Source organism: Prunus persica, chromosome G7, assembly GCF_000346465.2.
Source record: "Prunus persica cultivar Lovell chromosome G7, Prunus_persica_NCBIv2, whole genome shotgun sequence".
Lineage (NCBI taxonomy): Eukaryota > Viridiplantae > Streptophyta > Magnoliopsida > Rosales > Rosaceae > Prunus > Prunus persica.
This window is the reverse complement of record NC_034015.1, coordinates 10,740,940-10,768,910: the sequence shown is the minus strand read 5'-3', so window position 1 is coordinate 10,768,910 and position 27,971 is coordinate 10,740,940. Positions and strand designations below refer to the sequence as shown.

The 27,971-nt window shown below is 41.3% G+C and overlaps 3 protein-coding genes across 8 annotated transcripts; 2 read left to right on the top strand and 1 right to left on the bottom strand.

Annotated features, from left to right (window-relative positions):
• Positions 12,999-18,620, top strand: LOC18771750. 4 transcript variants are annotated; one of them, XM_020568551.1, is made up of 10 exons: positions 12,999-13,267; positions 13,503-13,636; positions 14,688-14,782; positions 14,934-16,020; positions 16,108-16,399; positions 16,705-16,914; positions 17,072-17,245; positions 17,433-17,633; positions 17,715-17,828; positions 18,043-18,620. In XM_020568551.1, exons 4-10 carry the CDS (start codon positions 14,981-14,983, stop codon positions 18,379-18,381), a joined length of 2,370 nt encoding a protein of 789 aa, XP_020424140.1. In that variant the 5' UTR covers positions 12,999-13,267; positions 13,503-13,636; positions 14,688-14,782; positions 14,934-14,980; the 3' UTR covers positions 18,382-18,620. The 4 variants fall into 4 exon arrangements, with proteins under 4 accessions (XP_020424140.1, XP_020424141.1, XP_007204273.1 ...); XM_020568552.1 differs by lacking the exon at positions 12,999-13,267 and adding an exon at positions 13,289-13,428; XM_007204211.2 differs by lacking the exons at positions 12,999-13,267; positions 13,503-13,636 and adding an exon at positions 14,196-14,408.
• Positions 19,982-23,037, top strand: LOC18770738. Its single transcript, XM_007204687.2, has 5 exons — positions 19,982-20,337; positions 20,837-21,073; positions 21,784-21,833; positions 21,907-21,959; positions 22,337-23,037. Exons 1-5 carry the CDS (start codon positions 20,297-20,299, stop codon positions 22,757-22,759), a joined length of 804 nt encoding a protein of 267 aa, XP_007204749.2. The 5' UTR covers positions 19,982-20,296; the 3' UTR covers positions 22,760-23,037.
• LOC18769413 (F-box/LRR-repeat protein At3g26922) lies at positions 23,584-27,937 on the bottom strand. 3 transcript variants are annotated; one of them, XM_020569442.1, is made up of 5 exons: positions 27,486-27,935; positions 25,506-26,465; positions 25,266-25,415; positions 24,230-24,280; positions 23,584-24,043 (listed from the first exon to the last, which is right to left on the bottom strand). In XM_020569442.1, exons 1-5 carry the CDS (start codon positions 27,489-27,491, stop codon positions 23,774-23,776), a joined length of 1,437 nt encoding a protein of 478 aa, XP_020425031.1. In that variant the 5' UTR covers positions 27,492-27,935; the 3' UTR covers positions 23,584-23,773. The 3 variants fall into 3 exon arrangements, with proteins under 3 accessions (XP_020425031.1, XP_007203706.2, XP_020425032.1); XM_020569443.1 differs by having other exon boundaries at positions 23,931-24,043; positions 24,230-24,285; positions 27,486-27,937; XM_007203644.2 differs by lacking the exon at positions 24,230-24,280 and having other exon boundaries at positions 27,486-27,933.

Genomic DNA, 27,971 nt, shown 5'->3' with positions numbered 1-27,971 from the left:
CAAGCCCAAAAATATGATTCATATTGGCTTATCACCAACCCATGCATGTTGCTTTCACACTTTGCATGTGAAATATTCAAATGTGGACTTTCATGCACGTTGCTAACTTTTCAAGTTCCAACTGTGGACTGTTACCCCTCTGTGGTGTATCCAAGTGCGGAGAGCCGATCCCATGTGCAAGTGGGCCGTTTATCTATCATAGCGGATCCCAACCCAGTTGGGGTGCGCTTGGTTTTGAGCTGTTGCCAACTCGGTGGGTCTCATACCTCTTGGTTTCTTTCTCCTGGCCGATCCCATCTCCACTTGGCTTTGAGCTTTTGCCAATCTGGTGGGTCCCATAATTCTTGGTTTCTCTCTCCTAGCCAATCTCATCCCCAGGTGTCATGTCTCTTAATTTCTCTCTCCTGGCCGATCCCATCCCCAGGTGTCATGTCTCTTAGTTTCTCTCTCCTGGCCGATCCCATCCCCTTGGCTTTGAGTTTTTGCCAATTCGGTGGGTCCCATACCTATAGGTTTCTCTCTCCTGGCCGATCACATCTCATTGGCTTTGAGTTTTTGCCAATTCAGGGGGTCCCATGCTCTGTACTTTCTCTTTGCTAGCCAATCTCAAATGGATTACAATATTCTTGAGCTCACCTTCCGAACCCATGCGCCTTTGGTTCTTCAATTGATCCAAGGTGTTCACGGACTTTTTTTTTTCTTTTTTTTTTCTTGCGTTTGGCCGTCCGCGCTTGCCCAAAAACCCCTTAGCTATCCTTCCGGACCCGTGCACCTCCGGTTTCTCAACCGACCCAAGGTGTTCATGATTTTTTTTCTTTTCCTTTTTTTAATTCTTTTTTTTCTTGTGTTTGAACTGTCTGCGCGGGCCAAAAAACCCCTTAGCTATCCTTCCGAACCCTTGCGCACCTCCAGTTTTTCAACCGACCTAAGGTGTTCGTGAATTTTTTTTTTCTTTTCCCTTTTTTTTTTGCTCGCTTTAGCTGTCCATGCGGGCCCCAAAAATCCCTTAGCTGTCCTTCCGAACCCGTGGGCCTTCGGTTTGTCAATCGACCTGAGGTGTACACTGACTTTTTTTTTCTCACCGACTCCCAAGCGGTCCACGATCTAGTTTTTGCGTGAGGGGGTGAAAAAACCTAGCTCCGTAGGTGTACTTACTACCTTGCATCACTTATTGCTCACATTTATTGCTCTCACTTGTCTTTTGTCGAAACGGATGCAGCTTTCTGTCAGGAAGCGCATGCGTTGGGTGGAAATAATTCCAATTGGTCATATCGGACCAGGCTTTGTTGCCAGAGCCTAAGGCAAACATCCGAGCCGTCCGCACCGAACCTTATCTTTGCTTTTGAAAAACTTCTTCCCGTGACTTCTGTGAATTATTTTCTCAATTTTCTCGCATGTTATAAAAGGCTGATCGATAGAGATGCACTCATCTGTAAAATTGTCTATACTTTGCTTTTGTTCTTCACATATAAGCTGTAGGCCGAAGGGAGAGGAAAGTATTCTGTGCGTTTGAGAACTTCGCCGAAGGGTTCTTGTTCTTGCCACTACCTAGTAAGTAATATTTTCATGTCGAACCACGAGATTTGGCCCAAGTCCGGTGGTGTCACACCGAACTACGAGATACTTAAGGCTCGCACTAAAGGATGTGTTCCTGACAACGTGGGGATTGATCCTCTGCCTTTGGGGTCGGATATATACACTCGTGCCGATATCCCTCGGGGTTCCTTAATTCTCTCGGCGGCCCATTTAGAGCATGTTAGGTTTCCACTCCACCCCCTTTTTCATATGCTCCTGTTCTTCCTAGGCTTTCACCCTATGTAGCTAAACCCGAATTCTTACCTTCTCATATCTGGGTTTCCAGTCGCCGGTTTGAAATTGGGTGTGTCCCTTAGCTTTAAGGATTTCATTTACCTTTACTACTTGGCTTGTGTTAGGGAGGAAAGTCACTACTTCTTTTTTACGTCCTGGTCTGGTAAAAAGGCATTTACTTGTAAACCCATTTCCACCAAGTACTGGAAAAACAAACCTCTCTTAATCACTAGGGAGTGTGCGGCGCCTGAGATGTCTAACATGTCTATCCCGTTAGAGTTTGGCCGAAAACCTGGTATACATATTTATGTCTTTGAAATACAGCTTATTGTGTTTTTGCATGTATAACTAACCTTTTTTTTGCAGTACTTCCTTCGGACAAAAGGTGTCTCCTTTCTGAGGACCGGATTGCATGGTTGGAGGAGAACTTAGTTGGTCGAGGGTGGGATATCACACGCTCTCTCGACCCTGCTACTCTCATCTATCTCTCCACTGCTCGTCGTTCGGCGACTTACCTCCCATTTAGTTTAGCTGATCCAAGCCTGCGTGGAATAAACTTGTTCAAAGACATTTGCTCCGTCGACGTTGAAATTTGTGGCACTGAGGATTCAACGTCTCGTATCTGGGCCAGCTTTCAAGAAAGGGAGGCTGAGCTAGCTCAACACAACAGCTTCGAGGACTGCGTATCCGGGTTTGAGTCTGATCAGTCAGTTATGTCAGCGCCACGCTCATTGTCGATCTCGGGCCGTAGGGAAAGGAGACCAGGAAAAGAGCCCGAGCTCTCCGGGTCTGCGAATGAATCTCGCCATGCTTCACAGGTCATCTTGGGTTTGGGCTTACCCAATGTATCTGCTTTGAGTACTCTGTCCCGGCCTCAGCAAGTCCTTCATGCCCCCACTCCCCCTAGCCCAGTAGGCGAGAACGATTTCACGACCATGACTGATGAACAGATGTGGGGCTACTAATCACAGTGCTTGAATGCGGTACATTTGGGATTTGTGCTGGTGTCATCCAATTGCCATGTCTTATCATAGTTGCCTGTTTAATGCTTACTTTTTACTTCTCGCAGATGGTTGGTCTTCGCAACGCTTAAATGGCGAGGTTTCAGGCTCTGAACCGTGAGATATGCGAAAAAAGGCAACCCTTGAACTTAGCGGGAATCGCATCAAGGAATGTGAGACTGAGCTTGAACAGCAATGGGACGAACTGCAAGGAGGTTGATCGCCTTAAGCAAGAACTGGTAGATGCCGCACGTAATAGGGACAAAGAGTGTCCGGCCAACACCAAGCAGATCAAGGTCGAGATGGCCAGGCAATTCCGATACGGTTGGGTTCAAGGTCAACAACCCTCTGAGCACAGGTTTGTGGCGGGCCCAGATGACTATGATGATGAGTTGGAATTTGACCATGCTGGCTACGAACTTTTTCAGCGGGTTACATCCCTCATCGCAGGATCCCACCAACAGCCCTTCATGAGCCAACCCTTTCTGGGTCAGTTGGGACCGTTGTCCCTAGCGCTAATGTTGCATCGTCTATTTCCAGTACCGGGCCCGTCCTTGGATTTTCGGGCTTCACTTCACCTACTGGATTTTCCACTTGTGCTAGGCCTAACTCGGAGGCCACTCCTAACCCTTTGGATGATGCACCCCAGGTTGCTTTGCTTCGTTCACTACTTATTGTATTTTCCTTTTGGCTTTGTCTTTGTTTTGATGTACTTGGTTATCTTGGGTTCGTTCCCAGAATACATGACTCACTTTATCAGACTTTATGAGTTATCCACTTAATTTGAATTTTAACCCTGATGTAGTAAGTACTTGAGGCTTAAGGGTTTTTTTTTTTTTTTTTTTTTTAAAAAAAAAAAAAACCCTGGCTGAGATCCTCTCAGGATGAATCGTAATTTTCAAATTCAAAAAGTAAGGATTGGATATCCTATTGCCTCCGCATTACGCCCTTACCAGGCGCTCCTTCGTAAGCTACGTCTATAAGTGAACTTCTATATAAATGGTAGTTCGGTTTTTAGGTGAACATACCTATCCCACTCATGGCTCATAGACGCAAGCTAAAACTCACTTCCGCCTTTGCGCAGATGTTCCAAAGAGAGGAGATTCTCCGAGGAGGAGGGCTTCACCCCTGTTAAGGAAGGAGTCCTCGCAGCGAGATTCCAATAGCCCTAATGGAATCATTGAGATATATTCTCAAGATTCTTCTGCCGACTCTCCGGCGAATGCTTTAGATTACTTGGCGGTCCCCGATTCACTGTGTAGGTCTAGGTCTCAGTCTGGTGATGCCAGAGGTGGAGGAAAGGCTACGATGAGAAGGAGTACCCTGAGGGCGCAAGATGAAGCTGGTTAGTCTCGTGTTCCTCGCTGCTCCTGTCACTTCGACCATAACATGCTGCTGATGGAACACGACCTACTCAAGGAGGATCTGGCATGTGTTAGTGCCCAAGTGACTCGCCTCCGGAGTGATCTTGCTGATGCAAATCGCGCCGTGTCTGCCACCTATTCTGATGGCATATGTGACGGATTTAGACAGGGTATCCACCACTTCCGTACCAAAGCCAAAATGGTTAATCCTTACGTGGATTGGGATCATCTCCCCTCGCCATCAGACTAGGTCGTGCTACTTATGGGTTCGCACTTGTAAAATCAGTAGTTTTATGTATTCTCCAGCTTTGAATAATTCGAAAGCCTTCCTCCTACAAACATTTCATATTTTTCCTTTTATGGCCATAATGGCCTAATGCTAGTGTTACGTTTAATCATGCGGACCCTGTCATATGCGTATTCTTATTCATGTTGCTTGATCTCTAACCATGTCATGGTCCCCGATCATGTTGTAATCTCCGATCACTTCTTTATGCGCGATTTCCAATTGCGTCCTTGTGCGCGATCTTCAACCGCTTCTTCATGCATGATCTTCTGCCACGTCTTAACTGCAATCTTCAATCGTACTTTTTGCTTTTTGGCCATGCACCTTATATGCCCATGGATTAGTATATTCATTTTCTTATTCACAAGGTCTTCGACCACGTGGGTTCAAGTAATGCTAATTTAAACTGACATGGCCTTCGACCAAACAGTTCGAATGTAAAGAAAATACGTGTTCCATTAAGCGTTCATCGAACGATGGATAATTTAGGAAAAAATCGCAAATGACATAAAGATGAAAGCGACAAAGAAATGAAAACTATAAAATCAAATGAAATACTTCCTCATATGAATTACGTTCTAAGGGCGAGTTATATATTGACCGCTCTCGATATGCCTCAGCATATAGGCCCATTTTCCATAAACCTCCATTACCTCATACAGTCTTTCCCATGTCAATCCGAATTTTCCTGCGTTTAGGTCCTTAGTATTCACCTTTCTGAGTACCCACTCACCTATTTTGAATTTCCTATGTCGTACTCGTTTGTTGAAGTAATTGGTTGCCTGGTTCTGGTAGTTGGCAAGTCGTAACGCTGCAGCTTCTCGCTGTTCTTCAAGCATGTCAAGGTTGTGAACTAGTTGTTGTTCATTATCATTACTCTCTACCACCAACGTCCTGACTGTGGGTAATCCAATTTCTGTGGGGATGACGGCTTCAGTTCCATATGCCAAGGAAAAAGGGCTTTCGCCGATTGGTGTCTGTTTGGTAGTGCGATATGCCTATAATACGTTTGGTAGTTCCTTTGACCATTTGCCTTTGCGTTGTTCAAGCCTTCTCTTCAAGCAATCAAAGATCGTACGATTAGTTTTCTTGGCTTGTCCGTTTCCCTGAGGATAACTCCGGGATGAGAACTGTTGAATGATCCCTTTTTTCTCGCAGTAACTTCTGAATTTACGGTTATCGAACTGAGTTCCATTGTCCATCACGATGGCCTTTGGTATCCCAAAACGACAAATTATATTCCGCCATACGAATCTTACCACATCTGTTTGGGTTATTGTCTTGTAAGCCTTGGCCTCCACCCATTTGGTGAAATAGTCAGTGACCAAAAGGACGAACTTCTTTCCTCCCACTACGGTGGGAAGTGGTCCCACGATGTCCATCCCCCAGCGGGCGAATGGCCAAGGCCCTACAACAAGGTTAAGTTCCTCAGCTGGTTGTTTGATAAGGGGTGCATGCCTTTGACATTTGTCGCATTTTAGTGAAAATTGCTCTGTATCGCGGGCCATGTAAGGCAAAAAATATCCTTGGGTCAGCGCTTTGTGGGCTAAGCTCCTCCCACCCGTGTGGTTCCCACATGTCCCTTGGTGTATTTCTTTTAGCGCCCATTCGGCTTCACGTGCATCGAGGCATTTGAGATATGGCCTTGAAAAAGACTTATGAAAAAGTGTGTCATCTAAAATGGCATACCTTGCCGCATTTATTCAAATTTTCTTGCCTCAATCGGGTCATTGGGTTGGGTTCCCTTCGTGAGATAGTTCATGATTGGAGTCATCCACGTTTCTTCTTCGGCATCAATATGCATAACTCCAGGACCAATTGGTATACTAAGGCTCGATAAGAGTTCCACCGGGGCTACCCTCATGTCTTCCACCGATGTTGATGCGGCGTGGGCCAAGCGATCTGCCTGAACGTTCATTTCTCTTGGTATTCGTTCGAACTCTATTTTTTCGAACTTGCTGGCTAAATCCTTTACCAACCGTTGATATGCCTCCATTCGTTCATCCTTAGTCACGTATTCATCAGTTATCTGGCCGACTATGAGGCGAGAGTCACTATGGACAACTAAGCATCCCACCTTCAGTGTCCTTGCTAGTTGGAGTCCCAACACTAGGGCTTCGTATTCCGCCACGTTGTTTGAAGCGGGGAAGTCTAATCGGACGGAGTACTCCAGGTCCACTCCTTCAGGCGACGAGAGGACGATTCCCACTCCGGCTCCTGCCTGATTAGATGATCCGTCTACATACAATTCCCATTAGGCCTTGTCCAGGTTTGTTGCTTCCTTGACTTCATCATGATTTTCCTGTTGTTTGTCAGGTGGATAGCATTCTACTAAGAAATCGGCAATTACCTGACCCTTCTGGGCTATCCGAGGTTGATATCTAATGTCGAATGCTCCGAGCTCGATGGCCCACTTTGTAACTCTTCCTGAGAGGTCAGGCTTTGACATGACCGCTCTGATTGGTTGGGTCGTCAATACTATGATCGTGTGTGCCTCGAAGTATTGCTGAAGTTTCTGCTTGGTCATCACTAAAGCTAAAACGAGTTTCTCAGCTAGTGTATATCTTTTCTCAGCCTCAATTAAGCTCTTGCTCACATAAAATATGGGTTGCTGGATTGAATTTTCCTCCCTTAGCAGTACAGCACTTACATCAATTTCAGTGACAGCCATTATAGGTACAAAGGTTCACCTTGCTTTGGAATAGTCAGGGTCAAGGAACTGGAGAGGTACTTCTTCAGCTGCTCAAAGGCTTCTCTTTGTTCCGACCCCCATATGGTTTCGTTCTTATTTCGAATTGCCTGGAAGAATGGCTTACAACGATCCGACGATCTTGAAATGAATCAGTTGAGAGCTGCTATTCGCCCAGTCAGAACCTACACATCTCTAGGCGTTCTTGGATCAAGCATATTCCGCAGCTCCTCCACCTTAAATGGATTGGGCTCGATGCATCGCTTGTTCACTATTTGCCCCAAGAATTGCCTCAACGAAACACCGAATGCGCACTTCTTTGGGTTAAGCCGCATGCGATACCTCCTCAGTATGTTGAAGACTTCTTCCAGGTGCCTGAAATGTTGGGATTTTTCCTGGCTCTTGACGACCATGTCGTCGATGTAAACCTCCATCGTTTTGCCGATCTGGCTTTTGAACATCTTGTTCACTAATCTTTGATACGTCGACCCTGCGTTCTTCAGCCCGAATGGCATCACTGTGTAACAATACAAGCCTCGCTCGGTAACGAATGCCGTCTTTTCCTGGTCCTTAATTGTCATTGGGATTTGATTATACCCCGAATAGGCGTCCAGGAATGAGAGAAGTTCATACCCTGCGGTGGCATCTACCATTTGATCGATCTTTGGTATCGAATAACAGTCTTTTGGGCACGCCTTATTCAGGTTAATGTAGTCTACGCACACACGCCATCTCCCCTCCTTTTTACTTACTACCACGACATTCGAGACCCAGGTCGGACACCATACTTCTCGAATGAATCCTGCCTCGAGCAATCGGTCCACTTCATCGGTAATAATTTGGTTCCACTGAGGTGCGAACCTCCTCTGCTTCTGTTGGTACGGGGGGTGGTTTGGATCAACGTTCAGTCGATGACACGCGATCTCTGGGTAGATCCCCGACATGTCTTTATATGACCACGCGAACACGTCCTTATTCTCTCTTAATAACTCCATTAGTTAGTCCACCTCATCTTTAGATAGGAGGGAGCCCACCAACACTTTTCTATCAAGGTAAGAGGGATCCATAATTCTTCCTTGAGTGGTTCGATCGTCGGAAGCTCTGAGTTATCCTCCTCCTCTTGTTCTGGTGGGTCCTCCATTAATTGCAATAAATCCTCGCCCTGTTGCGGAGTTGCAGCCTTAAGGTTAGTTGCTATGTTGTAGCATCGTTTGGCCTCCACTTGATCCCCCTTGATATCGATTGTGGTTCTCCCATCTTCGGACATGCACCGCATCACCTGGCAATGTGTCGATGCTTCTCCATCCATTTGATGAATCCAGTTCTTTCCTATTATAGAGTTATCGCTCGGCGCGTCTACAACTACGAAAGTAACGAATAGGGTCTTTCCTGCGGCAATAACCGGCAGAGTCACGTCTTCGATCGGTTGCTCTTTTGTTCCTTCAAATGCATAGATCGGTGTTGGGTTTGGTTGAATCTCCTTTTCATTCAGCTTCATTCTTTTGAAGATGCTCCAGAATAACACGTCTGCGCTACTTCCCCCCATCAATCATCACTCTTTTTACCATCGAATTGGCAACACAGAGGGTCACCACTAATGCGTCATTGTGAGGGAACTCAATTTCCTCCATATCTTTCTGCGTGAATGAGATGACTCTAATCTTTTCCAAGGCTTTGGCAGATTCAGAGGTAGATGCGATCCCGTTTATGCATCTCACCTTTTCCGCTCGTCTTTTTTCAAAACGGGATCGAGCCTCTTTTCCTTTCACGAGATTCGGTCGACCATGGATGGTGTTGATCTCCAGCAGTTCTTCATTTGCGATATTGTCGGTCATTATTTTTGACTCATCCTCTTCATTTGCCTTATTCTCAGGTTCAGTGTGGTACTGGGATAACATTCCCTTTCTCAGCATTGCCTCCACCTGATACCTGAGACTTCAGCACTCATTAGTAGTATGTCCAAAGTCGTTATGATGGGCGCACATCTTGTTCCTGTCTCGCTTTTCTGGGGATTCGCGGATCGCAGGTGGCGTTCGAAATATACTTTTGCCCTTGTTCTCGTGAAAAAGTTTGGCTAAACTCACCGTGAGCTTGGTGAAGGGTCGGCTTTGCCTAGGTCCGTTGCTAGACTCTTGTCTCAAGGAATATCGCTTCGTCTCCACCTTTTGCCCCGATGGAGGCTTTGAGATCGCAATGGTGGAAGTGGTGCGTTTTGACTGGGTGAGCTCTTCTTCTTCTAGTCTGATGATTCCATCCGCCCGGGCCATCACTTCCCTCATATCCATTGGTGGGGTCTTCACTAAAGACCTGTGCATCTTTGTTCCGGGTATGACCCCTCAATAAATGCCAACGAAGCAGTATGAGAATCGCACTCCTCAAGAGTAGACATTTCCTCTGTAAAACGCCTCAAGTAGTCTTTAAGGCTTTCTCCAGTACTTTGCTTTGTGCTGAATAGATCGTGACATCTTTTCTCCTCTTTTGATTGCAAATGTACTGAGATATGAATATTTCACAGAGTTGGGTGAAACCACCAATAGACCTTGGTTTCAGCTGTTTAAACCAGATCAGGGCCGATCCTGACAAGCTTGAGGGGAACAACTTACATAACAGGGGGCCTCGTCATCTCCTTCGAGCACCATTTATTGTTGGAAATAGTAGATATGCTCAATGGGATCGGTAGTGCCCTCGAACAGCTTAAACTTAGGTTGGGTGAACTTAACTGGCTTCTTGGCTTTCAAGATGTCTTCCGTGAATGGCTACTTGCAAATTCCTTTCGCCTCCTCCAAAGCTAGTTTCGCGGGTGTTTGTGGCATGTACCCTCTGACAATCTTCTCGATCTGATTGCTTAAATCAGTGTCCTTCGCCCTCTTCACCATTTCATGCAGGTCGAGATCTTTGTCTTGATCTTCTGCCATGGCCTTGTCCCGAACGCTTGAGTGTGTGCTGCTGGAGGAGTCTCCCTCAGAGATCTCATGTCTCTGCTTCCTCTTGCCCTCTTTTGAGCCCTCATGGCGAGCAATGTTCTACGTCTTCTTCAGAGCTTTCTCCGCTACCTTTCTCGTTTCACGCAGCTCTTTCATGATTTCCCTCAATTGAATAACAGCAAGGCTTGGTTCCCCATCCTGGGAGTTGGACCTTACGCTTCCGGGTCGAGGAGTGGATGTCGCATTCCCCGGGATGGAAGTGTTTGGAGTTCTCTGTGCAGGTTCAATCATATTTATGATCAACTTTGCGAGATTCCCACAGATGGCGCCAACTGTTGGAGCAGGATTCCTTTCAAGAAGAAATACATCCACAGGTTCTTGACTGAAGTCCGCACGCTTTCTTGGTCGAAAGAGAACTCCGGACTTTGTTCCCGAGGTCGAACGATGGAAAGGGGGTAAGTACCTGCAAAAGTCACTCAGATGCTCAAGTCAGTATTTGTGCAGCGTACTCTTAGTGTTTAATTGAATTTTTCATCCTTTGGCTGGAGGTCTAGCCGGGTTTTTATAGAGCTTCGAGTTCTTGGGTTTGGCCATGCTTCCCTAGCTTTGCGCATCTCGTCCCCTACTTCATGGTAGTGGGGATCAGATGAGTTGTAGTGGGATCAGATGAGTAATTTGTGTCTCCCTCGCTCCGCACTTCTCTAGTGGGAGGGAAGTTCGATCGTCCCACGTCTTTTGGTTGTGGCATATGGGTTAAGCCATGACAAATGAGATTTGGTCCCCACACAATCCATTACTTCCAACTACTTCCTGCCATTTGACATTAATTTCTTCTTTCCTATATATATCCCATATACAATTATGCAATTTCTCAGTATTATATCTACTACCTAGTTTCTCTGAGAATTTATTCATTATATGTTATATACAATACCTGTGAAAATGTCATAGGGAGATTGCACAATCGCCTTTGCCTTGGCTACATCTTGGTTCGTAATGATCATTTTTAAAGCAGTACTTGGCATTGCTTTTTTAAATTCTTCAAAAAACCAAACAAAGGAGTCTACCGTTTCATTCACTAAAAAAGTACATACAAAAACAATTGTATACCCATGATTATTTAATCCTATCAGTGGCGTGAACACCATACCATATCGGTTGGTGTTGTACGTGGTATGAAAAACAACTACATCTCCATAATATCCATATGAACGCCTTGAGGTTGCATTTGCCTAAAAAAACAAATAAAGTTAGTCTTACATTTGAATCTGCCTCCATCTTGAAGTAAAAGTCATCATTCTTTTTTCTATCAGCCAAAAAATGTTCTTTTGAAAGCTCTGCATCATGCCCAATAAGCTTCGCATGAATGTCTCTCACCCAATTATACAAATCTTTACTAGTGCACCCAATGTTTTCCATTCCTCCTACTTATGCCTCAAGAAGGCTCATTTGTTGATGGGTAGATATATTGGCTGCACTTAGGTCTCAGTTAACAAATTCACTTTATCTAGGGTTGACATTATATGGTTATGTTTCTCAGTGAACCAAGAAATTATGTATTTGTTAGACTCAACTACTTTTGGGCCACAACTCTTGCCTTGCAGCCTTCTCTAGATTTGCCTCTCATTCTTTTGGGTTTAGGATCCTTGGGTGGCTCATAACACTCTTGTCTACAACATACGAACTCTTTTCTTATTATCTCATTTGTAAATCTTTTCCTTCTACTTAAATGTTTTTGAATACTAACCTCGGAGTTTCTTTCGTAAGTCTTGTAGAACTCATACACATCATCAAGTGAGTTAAATTCTTTCCCCACTTGTGGTTTCAAATTCATACTTATTACCAGTATCACTCGCACTTCATCGTTTATTTGACTACTTTCTTCCTTTGCCCCCTCAACTTGGTTCTGCATCTCTGCCCCATCAACTTAGTTTTTCACCTCTGTGTTCACGTCCATTTTTTTAAAAGTTGCAACAACACAGTTAAAATCACATTATTTCCAATAGCTCTCAGTATATATGGTGCAATTTTAATGCAATCTTTCATATAAATTATGGTGCAATTTATAGTTATACAGAATAATTATTCTTAATACAACAATTACCCATTTCTTAATCATACCAATAAGACATATATTCATTATAGCAGTTTCTCATACCTATTCAGTATTTAATTATATTTCATCACCAACATATTGACAATTGAGTAATATTTGTTTAACATAGGAACAAAATTACAGCTATCTCTTTTGGATGAGTTGGCCCTCAAATCTCGTCCAAGCTCAACAAAGAGCCAACTAAGTGTCTTCTCAGTTAGTGGTGTATTATGAGTTAAATGAGCTGTGTTTCATCAGGATTTGTCAAGCTTTGGGTCTTTGTTTCGGGTTGAAGACAACCAGACTGCAACTTAAGTTGCTCTTTTAATCCAACCGTCCAATTTTATCCAACGGCTGCGATCTGTCCTCATTTTTTCTTGGTAGGGGTTGTTTTGAGCCTAGGCCCCCTTTTTCCATGACAAAAAAGGATGGGAAGAAGTGCTCTTATGAGTCGATCCATGACAAAAAGAGATGGGTGAAAGTGCTCTTACCAATCGATCCTCCGGAAAAATTTTCCTAAATCCACCAATGTATGCACTAGATATTTTTTCTTCTATTCCTCTTTCTCAAATATCACTTATATATAAATAGAATTGAACCTAGAAAAAATTGAAAATACAAATACAAGATGGTACGTCAACATCTTCCATCGATCCCATAAAGAAGCAGATCACATTCAATCCAATCACCCTTGGCCCATCAACGGTAATTAATATTTGCTTTAAATTCCAAACACATTGACTCACTTGACAGTGGGGTAACTGTAATTCAACAAAGCCAATTATGGCAGTTTAGGTAATATCAGCAGTAAGTTATGCCACACCCGTAAGTCCGTAACCGGCAATACCCGGTCTCGCAACGCCCACCGACAACTTCACTCCCGGTCACCCCACTACCCCTCCCCATATCCGTACATCTCTCCCACCGAAGATGATCTCCTTTTTAAATGCCACCTTCCCTCCCTCCTCATTATTCAACAAACACTACAGCCACTCCCCAAATTCCCCACAAAAATTAAAGAGCCCACATTTCTCCATGCGATAATTGACGTGAATTATTGATAATCCCAAGGCACGCAGAGCCCAAAAAAAAAGCTTCGGTAAGTGCTCAACCTTTTACTGTCAGTTTCACAGCTTTTTTTGACTGCTCGAAGTTGTTTTTTTGGGGCGGAAAGAGACAACACGAGCAGGAAAAAGCGTCGTCGTTTTGGTCTGCTCTGGTCTGGATTCTGGAAGCTTTTTCATGGCGTAGCCAGATCTTGTAATTTTCTCTTGCGCTTGGCTTTCGACGTGGTTTTGGCTCTGTAAACTCACTTGTTTGAGTGCCATTTTCAGGTTCGAGCTCTTCAATTCTGCCATTTCCTCACTCTTTCGTGTCGATTTTGCCTCCAATTTGGCGTCGTTTTGGCTTGGGTTGCGACATTGCGATTGGATCTTCGGTCGCGTTCTGGTTCAGTTATTTCGACGCGGTAAGTTGCTGAATGTTTTCTCTCTCTCTTCCGTTCTCCACTTGAACTTGACGTTATTTAATATTTTCGGTGTCGATCGTGCCACGTCAGCAGTACCGACGGTATAGATTGCACTCTTTAGTTATGAACGAAACACTGTTGTGATGATGGCCATTATTTGTGAATTCTGATTCGATCTCAGTTTGCTGTTGAAAAAATTTCCAAAAAGAATAATTACCGTTTTTGTTAATTGTGATTAAATTCAGCTAACTTTTTCACTTTTTTTTTTTCTTTCTATAATTTCATGGATTTGACTTCGTTCTATTGGTTGGCCATGCTAAAAAGAGAAAAAAGTGAATTAATCTATAAGTATTAGCGATCCTCTTTGTTGGACCGTACGTGATTTAGCTGTTGCCAGTTGCCAAATTGAGATGTATGTTCATTGTGTCAAATTTATTCCACGTTGATGGGGACGTAGAATATGATAGATTCATTGGGCTGGACCCTCTGAGCCATTTTAAGTTTTGATCCCAGGGCCTTTTGGGCAAGTTTGAGCTGTTTCGATGTCATTGTTTTGAAACGTAGCCCTCCCGGTATCAAAAAATAAAAAAAGAAAGAAATGTAGCGCTCCTGTGCTGTATATGATTTTGACCCGTCTGGTTGAAATTAATGGAAGATACCCGTGTCCTAAATGACAGTGGAAAATAACAGCTGCAATGCAATTTGATGATGGAATTAGTGTTATAGCAGCATTATTTGCAATATTGGGTAGATGGGAACCGGCCCTCCTGAGGTGAATGAGTGAACAAACGTTTTTTGGTCTTTGGTGCTTGATTTTCTGTCTATCCTTTGAATTGAGATATGAATGCATGGCTCCATGACGGAGGCAAGCTTTAAATAGAGTTGTCATGAGCTTGCGTTCATTGGGTTCTACTGTTATGAAAAATCAAGCTCTTGTGTATTTTTTTTGGTGTACTCAGTTTGCTAATGGAGTGCTTGTTTGATTTTGTTTTATGTCAAAGGTCTCGTAAACTCTCTAAGTTGATGACCCAGAATGATGTCTTATTTGCAGGCTTACCGGAAATAAGTTTGGAATAACTAAGGAAAGGCCCAGAAGAAGTTTTCTGGTTTATGCATTTTTAATTTGGAGAAGTCACTGCATAAGAGGTAGGTGAAATCCCTTCCTTATGTGCATTTAGTGTTGGCTTGGCTCTATTTATTTATTTCCTTTGTTTTTCCCCTCTCTAGTCTTCACTCTGAAAGTAATGAGGAGAAGAGCTTTGCTGGTTGTTGATTGTTTTGTTTTCTTCTATGTCAGTCTTTTTAATTGATTGTTATAGTTGGAGGAACTAAACCAAGCAAGGCATGAAGGAGGTTGAGAAAAGGAAAACCCCAAATACTAAAAACACCAAGCGCTCAGGAAGAACTGAAAGGAGAGACAATAAACTGAATCAAGGGAATCCTGGCAAGAGATTGAATGGAAAAGAAACTGAATCTAAAGACTCTTATGCTATACCAGACCCCAGTACTTTAGTAAGTGATTCAAACACGGGCACCGAGCTCTCTGAAGTTAATGAAAACTTGGTTATACATTATGTGGATTATGTGAACAGGTTTGAGGAGGTGCCTCAAGATCTGAAAGCCAATCCAATGATTTCCAAAGGGAACATTGATGATGCTCATGGGAAGGAAGAGGTGTCGGATTGTGAGACAATAAAGGATTCCGTATCATCTCAAGGGGATTCACTTGAGGATGAGAATGTAGAACAAGCTTCAAGGGTTCCCAAAATCATGGCAAAGAAGAATCTCTCAGAGAGCTCTCATGGATCCAGGGAGAGGTCTGATAGCGAATCTAAGTCAAAATCCAAGGCACTACATCCTACAGAGAAAAAATCCACTAATTCTAATGAAGGAGCTTTGGGTAACACCAGAACTTCTTCTAGGAACAGTTCTAGCAATACAGAAGTTCCCTCTAAACCTTCGTCAGAATCATCTGAAGAAGTTGATGATAATCTTATTGTAGAGGTAAAAGGAAGTCATATCCTAGATGGGGCTTCAAATGGTGCCCAGAGTGTTGAAAATGACAATGAAACAGTACATGCTGAAGAAAATGGTGAGCAAGAGGATGTAACAGCTTTGGAACGAAAGGTTGAAGAAATGGAAATGAGAATTGAGAAACTTGAAGAAGAGCTCCGAGAAGTTGCTGCTCTTGAAATTTCCCTCTATTCTGTAGTACCAGAGCATGGGAGCTCAGCACATAAAGTGCACACACCGGCTCGGCGCATTTCTAGACTTTATATTCATGCTTGCAAGCTTTGGACTCAGGACAAGCGAGCCACAATTGCTAAGAACACTGTATCAGGGCTTGTTTTGATCGCAAAGTCCTGTGGCAATGATGTTCCAAGGTAAAAATTATCATGTCATAAAACGTAGTGTTAAAACATTGTCACTTTCCGAAACTAATATTTTCTCTTTTCCTTTTGTATTTTAAGGTTAACCTTCTGGTTATCAAACACTGTTGTGCTAAGGGAGATCATATCTCAAGCATTTGGCATTTCACACCAGTCAAGTTCTTTAACAAAGTTTGCTGATATAAATGGGACTAGCAAAAGAAATGAAGTGAAGTCTCCAACACTGAAATGGAAGGGTGGTTCTGGTGGTAAACAAATGAACGGTTTTATGCAGTTTTCTGATGACTGGCAAGAGACAGGAACCTTCACAGCTGCATTAGAAAAAGTTGAATCTTGGATTTTCTCTCGGATAGTTGAGTCTGTATGGTGGCAGGTACATCTACTCAAACAGAGTGTGTATAGATGTGTGTATCTGATTCTACAATTGAACCATTGTGATCGTTCGATGAAACAACCAAATAACCTTGCATTCTTGCATTTAACACATTAAAGGTGGCTTGAGCCCCTACTTCACAATAATCATGTTGTTTTAATGGCTAAGTTGCATGCCGAAGGCCATTTTTCCATGAATTAATATATTCATGAACTTGTGTAGACTTAATTATCATTTAATATATATTCTTGACAGTGGGTTTGATGGGCTTTTATGTTTTACTGACCAGAATCTTATTTTTTCAGGCTTTGACTCCAAATATGCAATCTCCAGCTGAGTATTCGTCTAATAATAACACAATTGTAAGGTTGTTGGGACCTGCACTGGGTGATCAGAAGCAAGGCAGCTTTTCTGTGAACCTTTGGAAAAATGCTTTCCAGGATGCTTCTCAACGACTCTGTCCTGTTCGGGCAGGAGGGCACAAGTGTGGCTGCTTGCCTGTGTTGGCGAGAATGGTATGGAATCCTCAAATACCTATCTAAGCTTCCTCTGCGGTTTAAATTTTCTTCGTCACAGGCAGTGGATTTTAACCTCAAACTACAGAACTTTCTCATCTTCATTAATTATTTTTTCTTCAGAGTTCTAATTAATTAGACATGATTTGCCTTTTAGGTTATGGAACATTGTGTTGCAAGGCTAGATGTGGCAATGTTCAATGCTATTCTGCGTGAGTCAGCCCATGAGATCCCTACTGATCCAGTGTCAGATCCCATTGTTGATCCCAGGGTTCTTCCTATTCCCGCTGGCGATTTGAGTTTTGGGTCTGGTGCACAACTCAAAAATTCTGTACGTATCATACTCATGTTTTTCATCTCTTTTATCATCTTTTTAAACCAGAAATATTCACCTTTACATGGCTGTCATAAACTATAAAACCACTGTGGTAAGGAAATTGGCAGTTCATCTTTTGGAAGGGTAGGCCTCAAAATTGTGATTGCTAGATTTAAAACATGTGGAGGCTGCATTCATGCAGGTTGGAAATTGGTCTAGATGGCTAAGTGATATGTTTGACATGGATGCTGATGATTCCCTGCAAGAAGATAAGCCCGGCAGTCAGGATGATGACAGGCAGAGTGGGGATGGTGAATCTAAATCCTTCCTTCTTCTCAATGCCTTGAGTGATCTTTTAATGCTTCCCAAAGACATGCTTATCGACCGATCAATCAGAAAGGAGGTTGGTGTTCATAATTTATGTTCCCATTCTTTTCCCGTCTCTTATTGGACTGATTAAACTTTTTGCTTTCATGTATACTAGGTGTGCCCTTCAATTAGTCTCCCATTAGTTAAGCGGATACTTTGTAACTTCACTCCAGATGAGTTCTGCCCAGATGCTGTCCCAGGAGCTGTATTGGAGGCACTGAATGCTGAGGTATGATTTACCTTTCCCTACATCTATATATTACCATATAAAGCTTTTATTCAGTTTTCAAGTTCCATGACCACCTGTGTCTCTGCAATTACGGCTCGATGGTTTTGAAACTGTTGAAAAAGTTTGAATGAACTGCCCTTAAATGTTAATGTTAAAAAGTGCTTCTGTAATTGCATAGAAAAAAGTTTGATGTACTGTTTCTTCATTTGTTCAGAGCATTGTGGAGCGCCGATTGTCAGGAGAATCTGCTAGAAGCTTCCCCTATACAGCGGCACCAGTTATGTACAGCCCACCTTCCTCGGCTGATGTGGCAGAAAAAGTTTCAGAAGCAGGAGGAAGATCTCAACTGGAAAGGAACGTCTCAGCTGTACAGAGAAAGGGATATACCAGTGATGAGGAGCTGGAGGAGCTGGATTCTCCTCTAACATCCATCATTGACAAATTACCGTCGTCTCCAACTATCGTAGCAAATGGAAATGGAAAACATGAGCACACGGGTCATGCCTGCATGAATGTGAGGTACGAACTGCTTCGTGAGGTGTGGTCTGGGTAAATGTTGAAAGAGCGGACTCCGGACTCTTATGTATACCTGTTGTTTCTGTATGAACAAAGTTATGGAGAAACTTAAACAGAACTGTGAATAATGAAAGGCAAATATCAAGAGGATTTGAAGTCTTTAGGCTATTCTCAAAATATGGCTAAAGCCATTAGATTTGTGTTATCTTTGTTTTCTGTATATTTATAGTGAGTTTCATTATCATATATCAAATAAAAGAGATTACTTCATGCTCAGTGAACTCAGTCTTGAATAATCTATCCAAGTTTCGACCAAAAAGAAAAAGAATAATCTATCCAAGTGCAGCAGAAATGACGCTTCTGCCATCGTCTTCGAGATGTCATAATAGTGTCTTAAAGCATTGCAAATGTATGTTTACTTATTTGGAAGTCATGAATCGGGAAATTTAATAATATGAAAATTAAGGAATTGAAATTGGATCAATTACTCCCTCCGTTTAGCTTCCATCACTTCAAATTAGGGATGGGGGAGGTGCGTCGGGAGAGCGGGTGAGGCTAGGCATGTAAGTTGGTGTAGGGATGAGATTGGATGTTGCGTATGCGCTGTGCGTGTGTGCAGTGGGTTGGGGTGTTGGATGGGGAAATTGTGGGTGGTTTCAATGGTGCTACATGTGCCGTAGAAGGGGTTGATCGACGACTGTTGTTGAAAAGAGGGAGGGGTGGGTGATGTTTTACTCCTATGACAGAATATGTAACGCCATAAACAATGTTGCTATAGTGGAGTTGAGGCACTACAAAAGCTATTTTGCCCATTGAAACACTGAAATACAAATCGGGTCCAAATTCAAGGTTATTGCTTTTAAAAACCCTTTGCCCAAATTGCCAAGCTAGCGATATGACTGATAAGAGCATGTCCACTGCTGAACCAAACCTAGGCAAAAGGCCCCCCTGGCAGCCCATTCCAGCTCCAGCACGCAACAATGAGCCAGGGCAAATGGTGGGTCCCACCAGCCTGGGCAAGCCTACGGGGTAATCCTGTCTGGGCTGCTGACGTCAGCAGCTGATTTTCAAATTTTTTTTTACTATTGGACCCACCAACCCACATTGCCCAATGGTTACAAGCCATGTGGCTTCTCCTGGAGCCTCTGATCAAAAAATCTTGCACAATCCAATGGTTGTCCAATTTTTGGCTTAAAAAAATTGAAAAAAATATCAAAATTTTTTTAAAAAAAATATCAAAAAATTATGGGAATTTTTTCTATACATACCTACCAATATTATTCACTTTCCACACCAATGTAATTTCAAAATTTTATCTGAAAATGTTATCTTGATTTTTAGGTGAGGATTTTACGATAAATATTAACACTTGGGAATTGAAAATCTTATCCGAAAAGCTTATCAAAATCAATGATTTAAGTATAAAAAATAAAAAATAAAATTTAAGTGAATAGTAATTGCCTTAGACTTGCCATAGACTTAGTCTTCATGGATGGAACCGCAAATGGCAAGCCTGACACTATTCAAGTGAATAGTGGCAGCCCTTGCTTGCCCTAACCCTGGACTTAGCCCTTATGGGTGGAGATGCTCTAATTGGGCTGGACTTTTATAAAAGGGGCCTAGGCTTTTTACCATTCAGAATCACCATTTTTCACCGTTCTTCCAAGGTTCTACCAAAAATGGTCTTAAGCCCTAAAACCCTAAAACATGAGACACGGAAACTATTCCCAACTCCATGGCACTCCTAATCCGACCCTTACGAAAATCCGTGTTTTTTCCTTCTTCTTCCTCCAAAATCCTAATTCAGCAAAACCCCTCTTTGCATTTTGCCCCTGAAAAACAAGTCTCCCTCTTAAACCCCAGGCTCCTACCAACACAATGCCTAAGAACTTACATCTCTGAAATGCTTCTTCAATCGGCCTTCCAAGCAAACATTCTCAGACTGTTACGCAATGAGATACAATACGAATTCGATCGCTCTCCTCCTAATCAGGTGTCCACTTAATCCTCTCCCTCCTCCTCTCTGTCTTTTGCTTATTTTTCGTTTTTAAAATTTTATTTATTTTTAACTTATGATTTAGAAGTTGGACATTAGTCACTAGTCTCTGTTTGGTTGCTGAGAATCTGAGGGAAAAGAAATGAATTTGGAAGTGTGTATGAAGCTTAACGTTTGTTTCGAGAATTGGGTACTTGGAAACTAAATCAGTTCTTTGTTTTTGGGGTGATTCGTTACTTGTGGGGTAAAATCATAAACTCCAGAAAGAAAAAGGAAAAAAAAAAAAAAAGAAAGAAAGAAAACAAATGAAGTATTACTAGAAAGCCTATATGATTTTCTTTCGAATAGGTTTACTAGATAGATACTGAAAGTTGCATTGAGTCCATTCGATTGGTGTTCTGATAAAAGCTTATGCAATGTAATAAGAATTTTTTCATTAATTTAGACCAAGCCAGAAACAAGCTAAAACATGAGTTTGACATAACTTTTTGGCCAGAGACACCTTGGTCAGACTCCCGAAACGCTTCAAACCCACGATATTACAACCAAGGAGACCATTTTGCTCCAAGGCTCCAAATACGAACACCAACACAAACTACAACCAGAGCAGTGGCAATGCTGAGGAGACAAGTCTGAGTAGATACCAGGACTCGCTTAAGCAACTGGACAAGCTCGACTTCATGAAAGCTGCAAAAATCCTCTTCACTGGTCCACCTTCCAAAAAAAAGTTTGGGTATTGCTTTGCTTTGCATTTTCTGCTACTTTCATTTGTTCTCTGTGTTGGTTTTGCTTTTGTTCTTCTTAAATCTTGTGGGTTGTTTTTGGTTCTCATTGGCATTGTATTGAACAAATTTGCACATGTAGTAGACACTAGACACTTTGTAGCCGGGAGAATGTTAAAGTGAAGAATTTATTGAAATTAGAAGCAGCATGCTGGTTGTTTTAAGGTTCAAATGAACGAGTGCTAACAAAGGTTGTGTGGAAAATATTGAATTTGAAGCCAGTTACTAAAGCACCTATTTAGGGTGGTCTGGATTTATTAGAAATTGTTTAAGGATAGGAAAATGTTCAAGCAAATGTTGGTGTATGTGTAAAACTTAAGATGGAATGCATTTTAGTCACCCAAATAAATAATTCCATTTTTTGAGTCTTTAATTGTTAGAATTTCCTATTTGGAGTTAAAAGGAAACAAATTTAATGATTAGGTCTTTGGTAATACATAAGTACTGGGAAAGGAACTTAATGCACCATCATCAGTTTTGTAGCAAGCCACTTAATTTTCATCCCATCTAGGCTAGAATGACCTAATTTGTAACTGCATGCTCCAGATTATTTTCCAAAGAAATAATTACTGAACGAGATTATCGGTACTTTGAATATCCTGTTGGTATCTTCATCTCTGTTGCTGAGACATCTTCTTACCTTTCTCCTTTTCATGGCCAGGCTCGATTTCCATTTGGTACAACTGTTCTTTGTTTGCATGCCTTCCTTGGGTACGTATCATGTTTCATATTTGGTTTTCTCATGGTTTCACACTACTATGTAAGAACTTATTTTGTGTAACAGCTGTGTATCTGGTGGCTCAATATGCTCGCTATGAAATTAGAAGAATGGAAGCGGTAACTGAACTTTTATGCTTTTGTGCTGATATCTTTAGCCTAAATAGTGCATAAATATTAATTGCTGTTTGTTGGATTGTATGCCATTTTGTGTTTCTTCCATCATAGACCATCATCTATCTTTTTCTTGTTTTCTCCCCCTTTGCTCTAAATCTATGATACTTCCATTGTTTGGATACACCATTTACAATCCAAGCATACTCCTTAAGAATCAGTCTAGTTTTCTAAACAACCTTTTCAGAAACAGGCTGCAATTAATTTTTTTAACTGATTCACCCATCTGGGTGTTTATTTGCAGACAAGCACACACACACACATGCACACACTGGGTTTCCTTTTATTTATCTTTCCTCTCCTCACCAAAATCACCATCTCAGGAACTGGAGCAGAAAAAGAAGAAAGAAGAAGAAGCGAAAGCAAAAGAAAAAGAAATAGAACTAAAGGCTGCTGAAGAAAAAGAAGCCTCTAATCCAGAACTTTTGGAGGTAAGAGTGAGACTAGATAAACTTGAAGAAACTCTGAAGGAATTTGTGGTTGAATCAAAGAAGCAAATGAATAGTGGCCAAACAAAAGAGCATGAAGGAGGAAATGAGAAGAAAGATATTGTAACAGAAGCAAGTAGCCGTAGTAGTTCAGAATCTAGCAAGCCGGTTGAGAAAGATCCCCCCAGTAAACAGGATTCTGTAGAACCAGGACCAGCCCTCAGCAAAGAGTGGGTAGTAGGTCAGCATCCGGTTCCTAATGCTCACTTGCAGGATCAGGAGGGCAAGACCCCAGCTTCTGAAGATGCTAAAAGATGAATTGAAGTTTTTAAAGCTATTTTCTATCATTTTTGGTGTAGCATAGGCAAGAGGAAACACATGGATTGAACAAAATGTTTTTAGTTTAGGAGTATAATAAGAACTCAATTATCTTTTCTTCTTCACCCTTTTCTGCTTGCAAAATGTATGCAAGAAATACTTGCAGAGTTTTTTTCCCCAGTCTTGATCACTTTGAATATCTTGAGAGCAGACTTTTGTTGCAAGAGGAAAGTGATGGTTGCTTTCGGACAATAGGAAACAATCTGGTGTTTCTGTTCTGATTCGTTGTGTGGCTGTTGGTTCTTGAGTAGTATCTGAAGCAGGAAATGCAACTTGCATTGGTCATTTTTGAAACAAATTGGCCTTATGATTTGTGCATATGTTGAGTCCGTACCTGCACTTGCATGCTTACGAAATGCAAGAATGCATGGACTTCAAATTTTCGGTTCTACTAAAACCGGTGGATTTTTAACCATCTCCTAACTTAGCAGTCTCATTATTGGAATCATGTTCGAAGTTTGGTACTAGAGTTGTAACTTCAATGTCCTATGTTGTGCTAAGTTTAATTTAATATGCATAAATGGGTAAAATTTCTGACAAGTTAGATATTGACACACAAACCAACACATTATTTGGTGAACAAATTTGGTGTTCGTGCAATTATTTTTGTTTGATTTTGTTACTTGCAGGCCTTCCCAAAAGGTTCACCATCAAGTGTTTCAAGGTTCACCTCCTCAGTTTTAAGAATCCAAGCTTTTTCCGTTAAAGAAACAAGCAAGTCCTCTTAGCCTTGGTAGTTTTTAGGGATGGTTTGATAACATATATTGAAAGGAAAATAAACTTATTTTGGATTTGATCAATAAGTCCTCAACCTCTCAGTCCATTCCATATTCGTTGAACCTCATTCTTAACTTATTTCCTAAAATCAATAAAACAAACCTTAAAATGTTTGTTAATTTAACCACCAATTACCAACAAATTCTCTAGATAATTTAAGCACTGCACTCCTACTGCCTACCGGTATACAAATTCTATAGTTGAAGGAACCTTTTCTTTAAGCCGGTGCATAGCAACATCTCTTGCCATTTTTCTCCATGGGCCCTCCTCTTCTCCTTTTATCACAATTTTCTCCAGTTTCACAGCAGTCTTTGCCAAGTACTTGACAAGTTCAAAATCACTTGTGTGACCATCATACCCTACCAATTCCACTATCTTCAGGTAATTATGGGAGCATTTGGCCTTCTTATATTTTATTTTCCTTCTCATGGATTTTGTGTAGTCCATCTGCAGCAAGAAGACAAGTTTGTGAGCAGGAAACAACTTTTGCATTGAGTCAATAGCTACCAAATAGTATTACCATTAAGCTCACAAGTCTTCAGAAGTAGAAGTGAAAATATATTCCAGAATATGAAACAGTGGCAGAACAGTCTACCTATGGATTTCAAATATTTATATTTGACATCCATTTACCTCTGAATATTCATTCCTGACACAAATATCTACCTCATTGAGACTGATTTTCTGACCAAAAGGGAAGCACAGATACTTTGTTAATGGGACAGATTCAAATAAATTAACTAAACCAGAATCTACCACACTAATCCAAACGTTCATTATAAAAACACAGCCTCTCTGAAATAAAATTCATTTCAACAAACATAAAATTAAATTCATCAACTGCGAAGATATATATATAGAATAGGTTGAAGAAATAATGTTAACACAGAAGTTTAAACTAAAGAGCCTAACATTTCAAAGGGACACTCAACTTAAATAAGGACATTATATGTGTAAGCCATGAAACACATGTATTGAATAAAAAAATCATGGCAATAGAAAGAAACAATTGGGATGTGTGCGTGCTGGCGTCCAATATCAAGTGAACAATATAACAGATCTCAATTGATGAAATTTCAATTACCCTTCGTTTGGATGAGGGAAAATAACTTAGAATTTGGCTAAAAGTCGGGAATTTAAGAAGAGAAATTGACAATTCCGTTGTTTGGCAACTTAAGCGTGGAATTTATTAAATGACGCGAGGAAAAAACCGTGGAAATTAGGGCATCAAATTCCCGAGTTTAATTTCCACAATATAGGCGTCATTTCACAATTTCCATGGTGCTATTTACAAAATTCCGTCATTGACAGAATTCGACATGCATAAATCCAAACACTGAAATCTTCAATTGCCAGAAATTGAAATGATGGAAATCTAAATTCCGTCATTTTACAATTCTATGTAATTTTCAATTACTTCATCCAAACGGAGGGTTAGGTTCTAGGAACATATAACCTTTTACCTCATTAATTACAGTGGTTAACATGATTTTGCAATTCTATATGAAGAAAATGCACGTTTCACAATGAAAGTAAAAGATGCATCACATAACAGGATGGTAAAAGTTCAAAACCATCCAGTGAATCTCAGAAACAAAATCACCCAACGTACACATACAACTACCAAGTTTTACTGAGAAAATAACCTACCAAGTGAGAATATGCATACCTGCAAGTACAACACAAGTCTGTGCAGGCACGGAGATGCCCTAAAGAAGGAAGTTAACTGAAGAAGGCCACAAACATTGTCTTCTTCAAATATCATTTCCAAATGCTTTAGATTTGCTAATATAGGAAATATATGATCCCTCTTGTAGGGCTGAAAAAGAAACAAGGAGTAAGGGACTAATATAATCCAACAAAGAGAAGGAAAACTAATACATGATAATTACATATACTAAGTACTAACCACTATTTGATCAGTCAGTTTGAGAATCTCTAGCTGAGAAAGACAGCACGAAAGTTGAGTGAAGGCAACCTCTATGAAATTATTGCAGATACAGTCCTCAGAAATGGATACCTCAACAAGCAGCGGCACATTCCTAAGAAGCAAGCTTATCTCATTTCCAACATAACTGAGTGAAACCAGGTTTGCATCACAAATCTCAATGCTTTCAAGGCTGTTACATTGTCGAATTACTAGGTACTTCAATGCAATCGATGGACCAACAACCCTTAAATTTACCAAATTTGGGGAGTGAAACACTGATAACCGTTCAAGAACTGGGCAATTAGACAAGAAGCACTCAAGAACTTCTTCAGCCACATCAACAAAATTGAAATGAAGAACTCTGATTGACTTTAAGCCAAGGTATACACAAGGGTTTAGACTTGGAATTTCACAACACACAGCTGTAGAAGTAGACCCTCTGTTGAGACCTAAAAGTTCATGGGGAAAATTATAGCAGGATTTCTGTCTATGATGAATGCCATTTTCTGAGAAGTCCAACTCAAGAATTTGAACTCTTTTTTTCAGTGCAAATTGAATCCATTTATTAATGGAACTTGAAAAGCTATTATCCAAATCAAAAGCAATCCTGAATTGTTCAATATTTGGCCATGTATGCTGCTCCACCACACTATTCACCCAAGCAACATACCTACGGATTTTCTGTTCTCGTTCTTCTCGATTGAGGTCAATCAAACTGCATGAAGTTTTCTCAGCATCAAATTTGAGAGTCATAGTAGATGCCAATACATACTGACACAGATACCGCCATCGCTTAGAAAGGATACTAGTAGTTGCTGCTTCATTTAGCGGCAGGAGAGTCAGTATACTAACAAGAATTTCATCTGCCAACTCACTGATTCGGTCTGCCAGGTGGTAATCATACTTACTTTTGTTACTCTTTCTCAAGATGTAATCACCCTATGAACCGAGCAAAAAACAAAAATAAAAATAGTTTGAGTGTCACAAGTGATCTTCTCTTTTTCTTGATTCTCTTAAATTATGAAGTAAAGAATATATATAAAAAAAATGCACAAAACGGGGTTTAATCGATCTTGGGTTGGTTTGATTGTGAAACTGAAATGAATCAGCTCAGTGTTGGGAAATGGGAATCCAAGCAGGAAATTTACATCAAATAGAGGCATAAGACAGGGGGATCCCTTACCTGCTATCTATTTCTTTTTGTTGGTGAAACTTTATCTCAAATGGTACAAAAGTCCTTTCAAGCTAAAAGGTCACAAAGGGTGACACTTTATAAGAATGGCCCAATGTTGGGTCATCTGCTACTTGTAGATGATTCTCTATTTTTGTGAACGCGGCTGTTGAAAATAGCAAGGCAATGGCCAGGATCCTGGATCTATCTTGTAATGTACAAGCTTGTTTGGTGAACTATAATAAGTCAAGTCCATTTTTCAGCCTAGTACTCCTCCTAACTTCCAACAAATGTCTGCGTACTCAAGATCAATGTGACAGTGAATCCAGGAAAATATGTAGGGCTTCGCACTATATGGGATAGCTCTAAGAAAGAGGCTTTTCTGCTATGTCCTAAGAAAGAGGCTTTTCTGCTATGTCAGAGATAGAATTTTAAAGAATATGAAAGGCTGATAAAGAGACCTCAACTCTAAACACACGGTTCTAGAGCTTCTTGGGCATGGACAAGCCTTGCAGGCACACCATGGAGAACCAACCATCTTCCCCCCAGATTGACAAAAGGTCATGGAAGATTAGATTATACGGGGAGTGGAAGTCACTGCTAAAAATGAGGAAATTATCTTATTTAAAAAAATAAAGTTCATATTTTTAAAAGAATAAATGTTAAAAATCCTCTGTTTCCTATACGCCAGACCCATCCTCAATCTGAGGAACATTTAGTTCTATTGTGTCTTGTAAAAAAGAATGAATCTTCAACAAGTAATTCATTCAAGGGCAAGAATTGCTTACCTGCATTGCTTTCTTTTTTTTTCCTTTTCTTCTGGGTTATGACCAGAACTCATCAGCGAGCTTTATCAGCAGGGAAAAATCTCAGCCTTATGGCTCATTGAGTTCTTCAGGCGGAAGCTAAAGCTACCCTTGTTGGTATCTGGCTCAAGATTGAGGCTTTGAAGAAAATTGAGGCGTGAACTTGATTCAAAAGTTGTGGTTTTGCTGAACAAGAGATATCTCCCGGCCAAAGAACGAGGCTTTGAGGAAGAATGGCTGATGTTTCGAAGGCTCTGCCCAGTTTTGATCAATTTCGAGGAGCCAACAAAAACAGCGGCTCACAGGTGCCCATCCTCATTGGGATTTTGCTGAGTGATGATATCCTCGTCCAGTCCAACGTTGGCAACTGTTTGCCTGCTTTGCCCTTCAGTTCTGGTTTTGTTCTTCACTTAAGTACATGTTTTTTTTGTTTTTTTTTTTTGGGGGGGGGGGGGGGGGGGGGGGGGG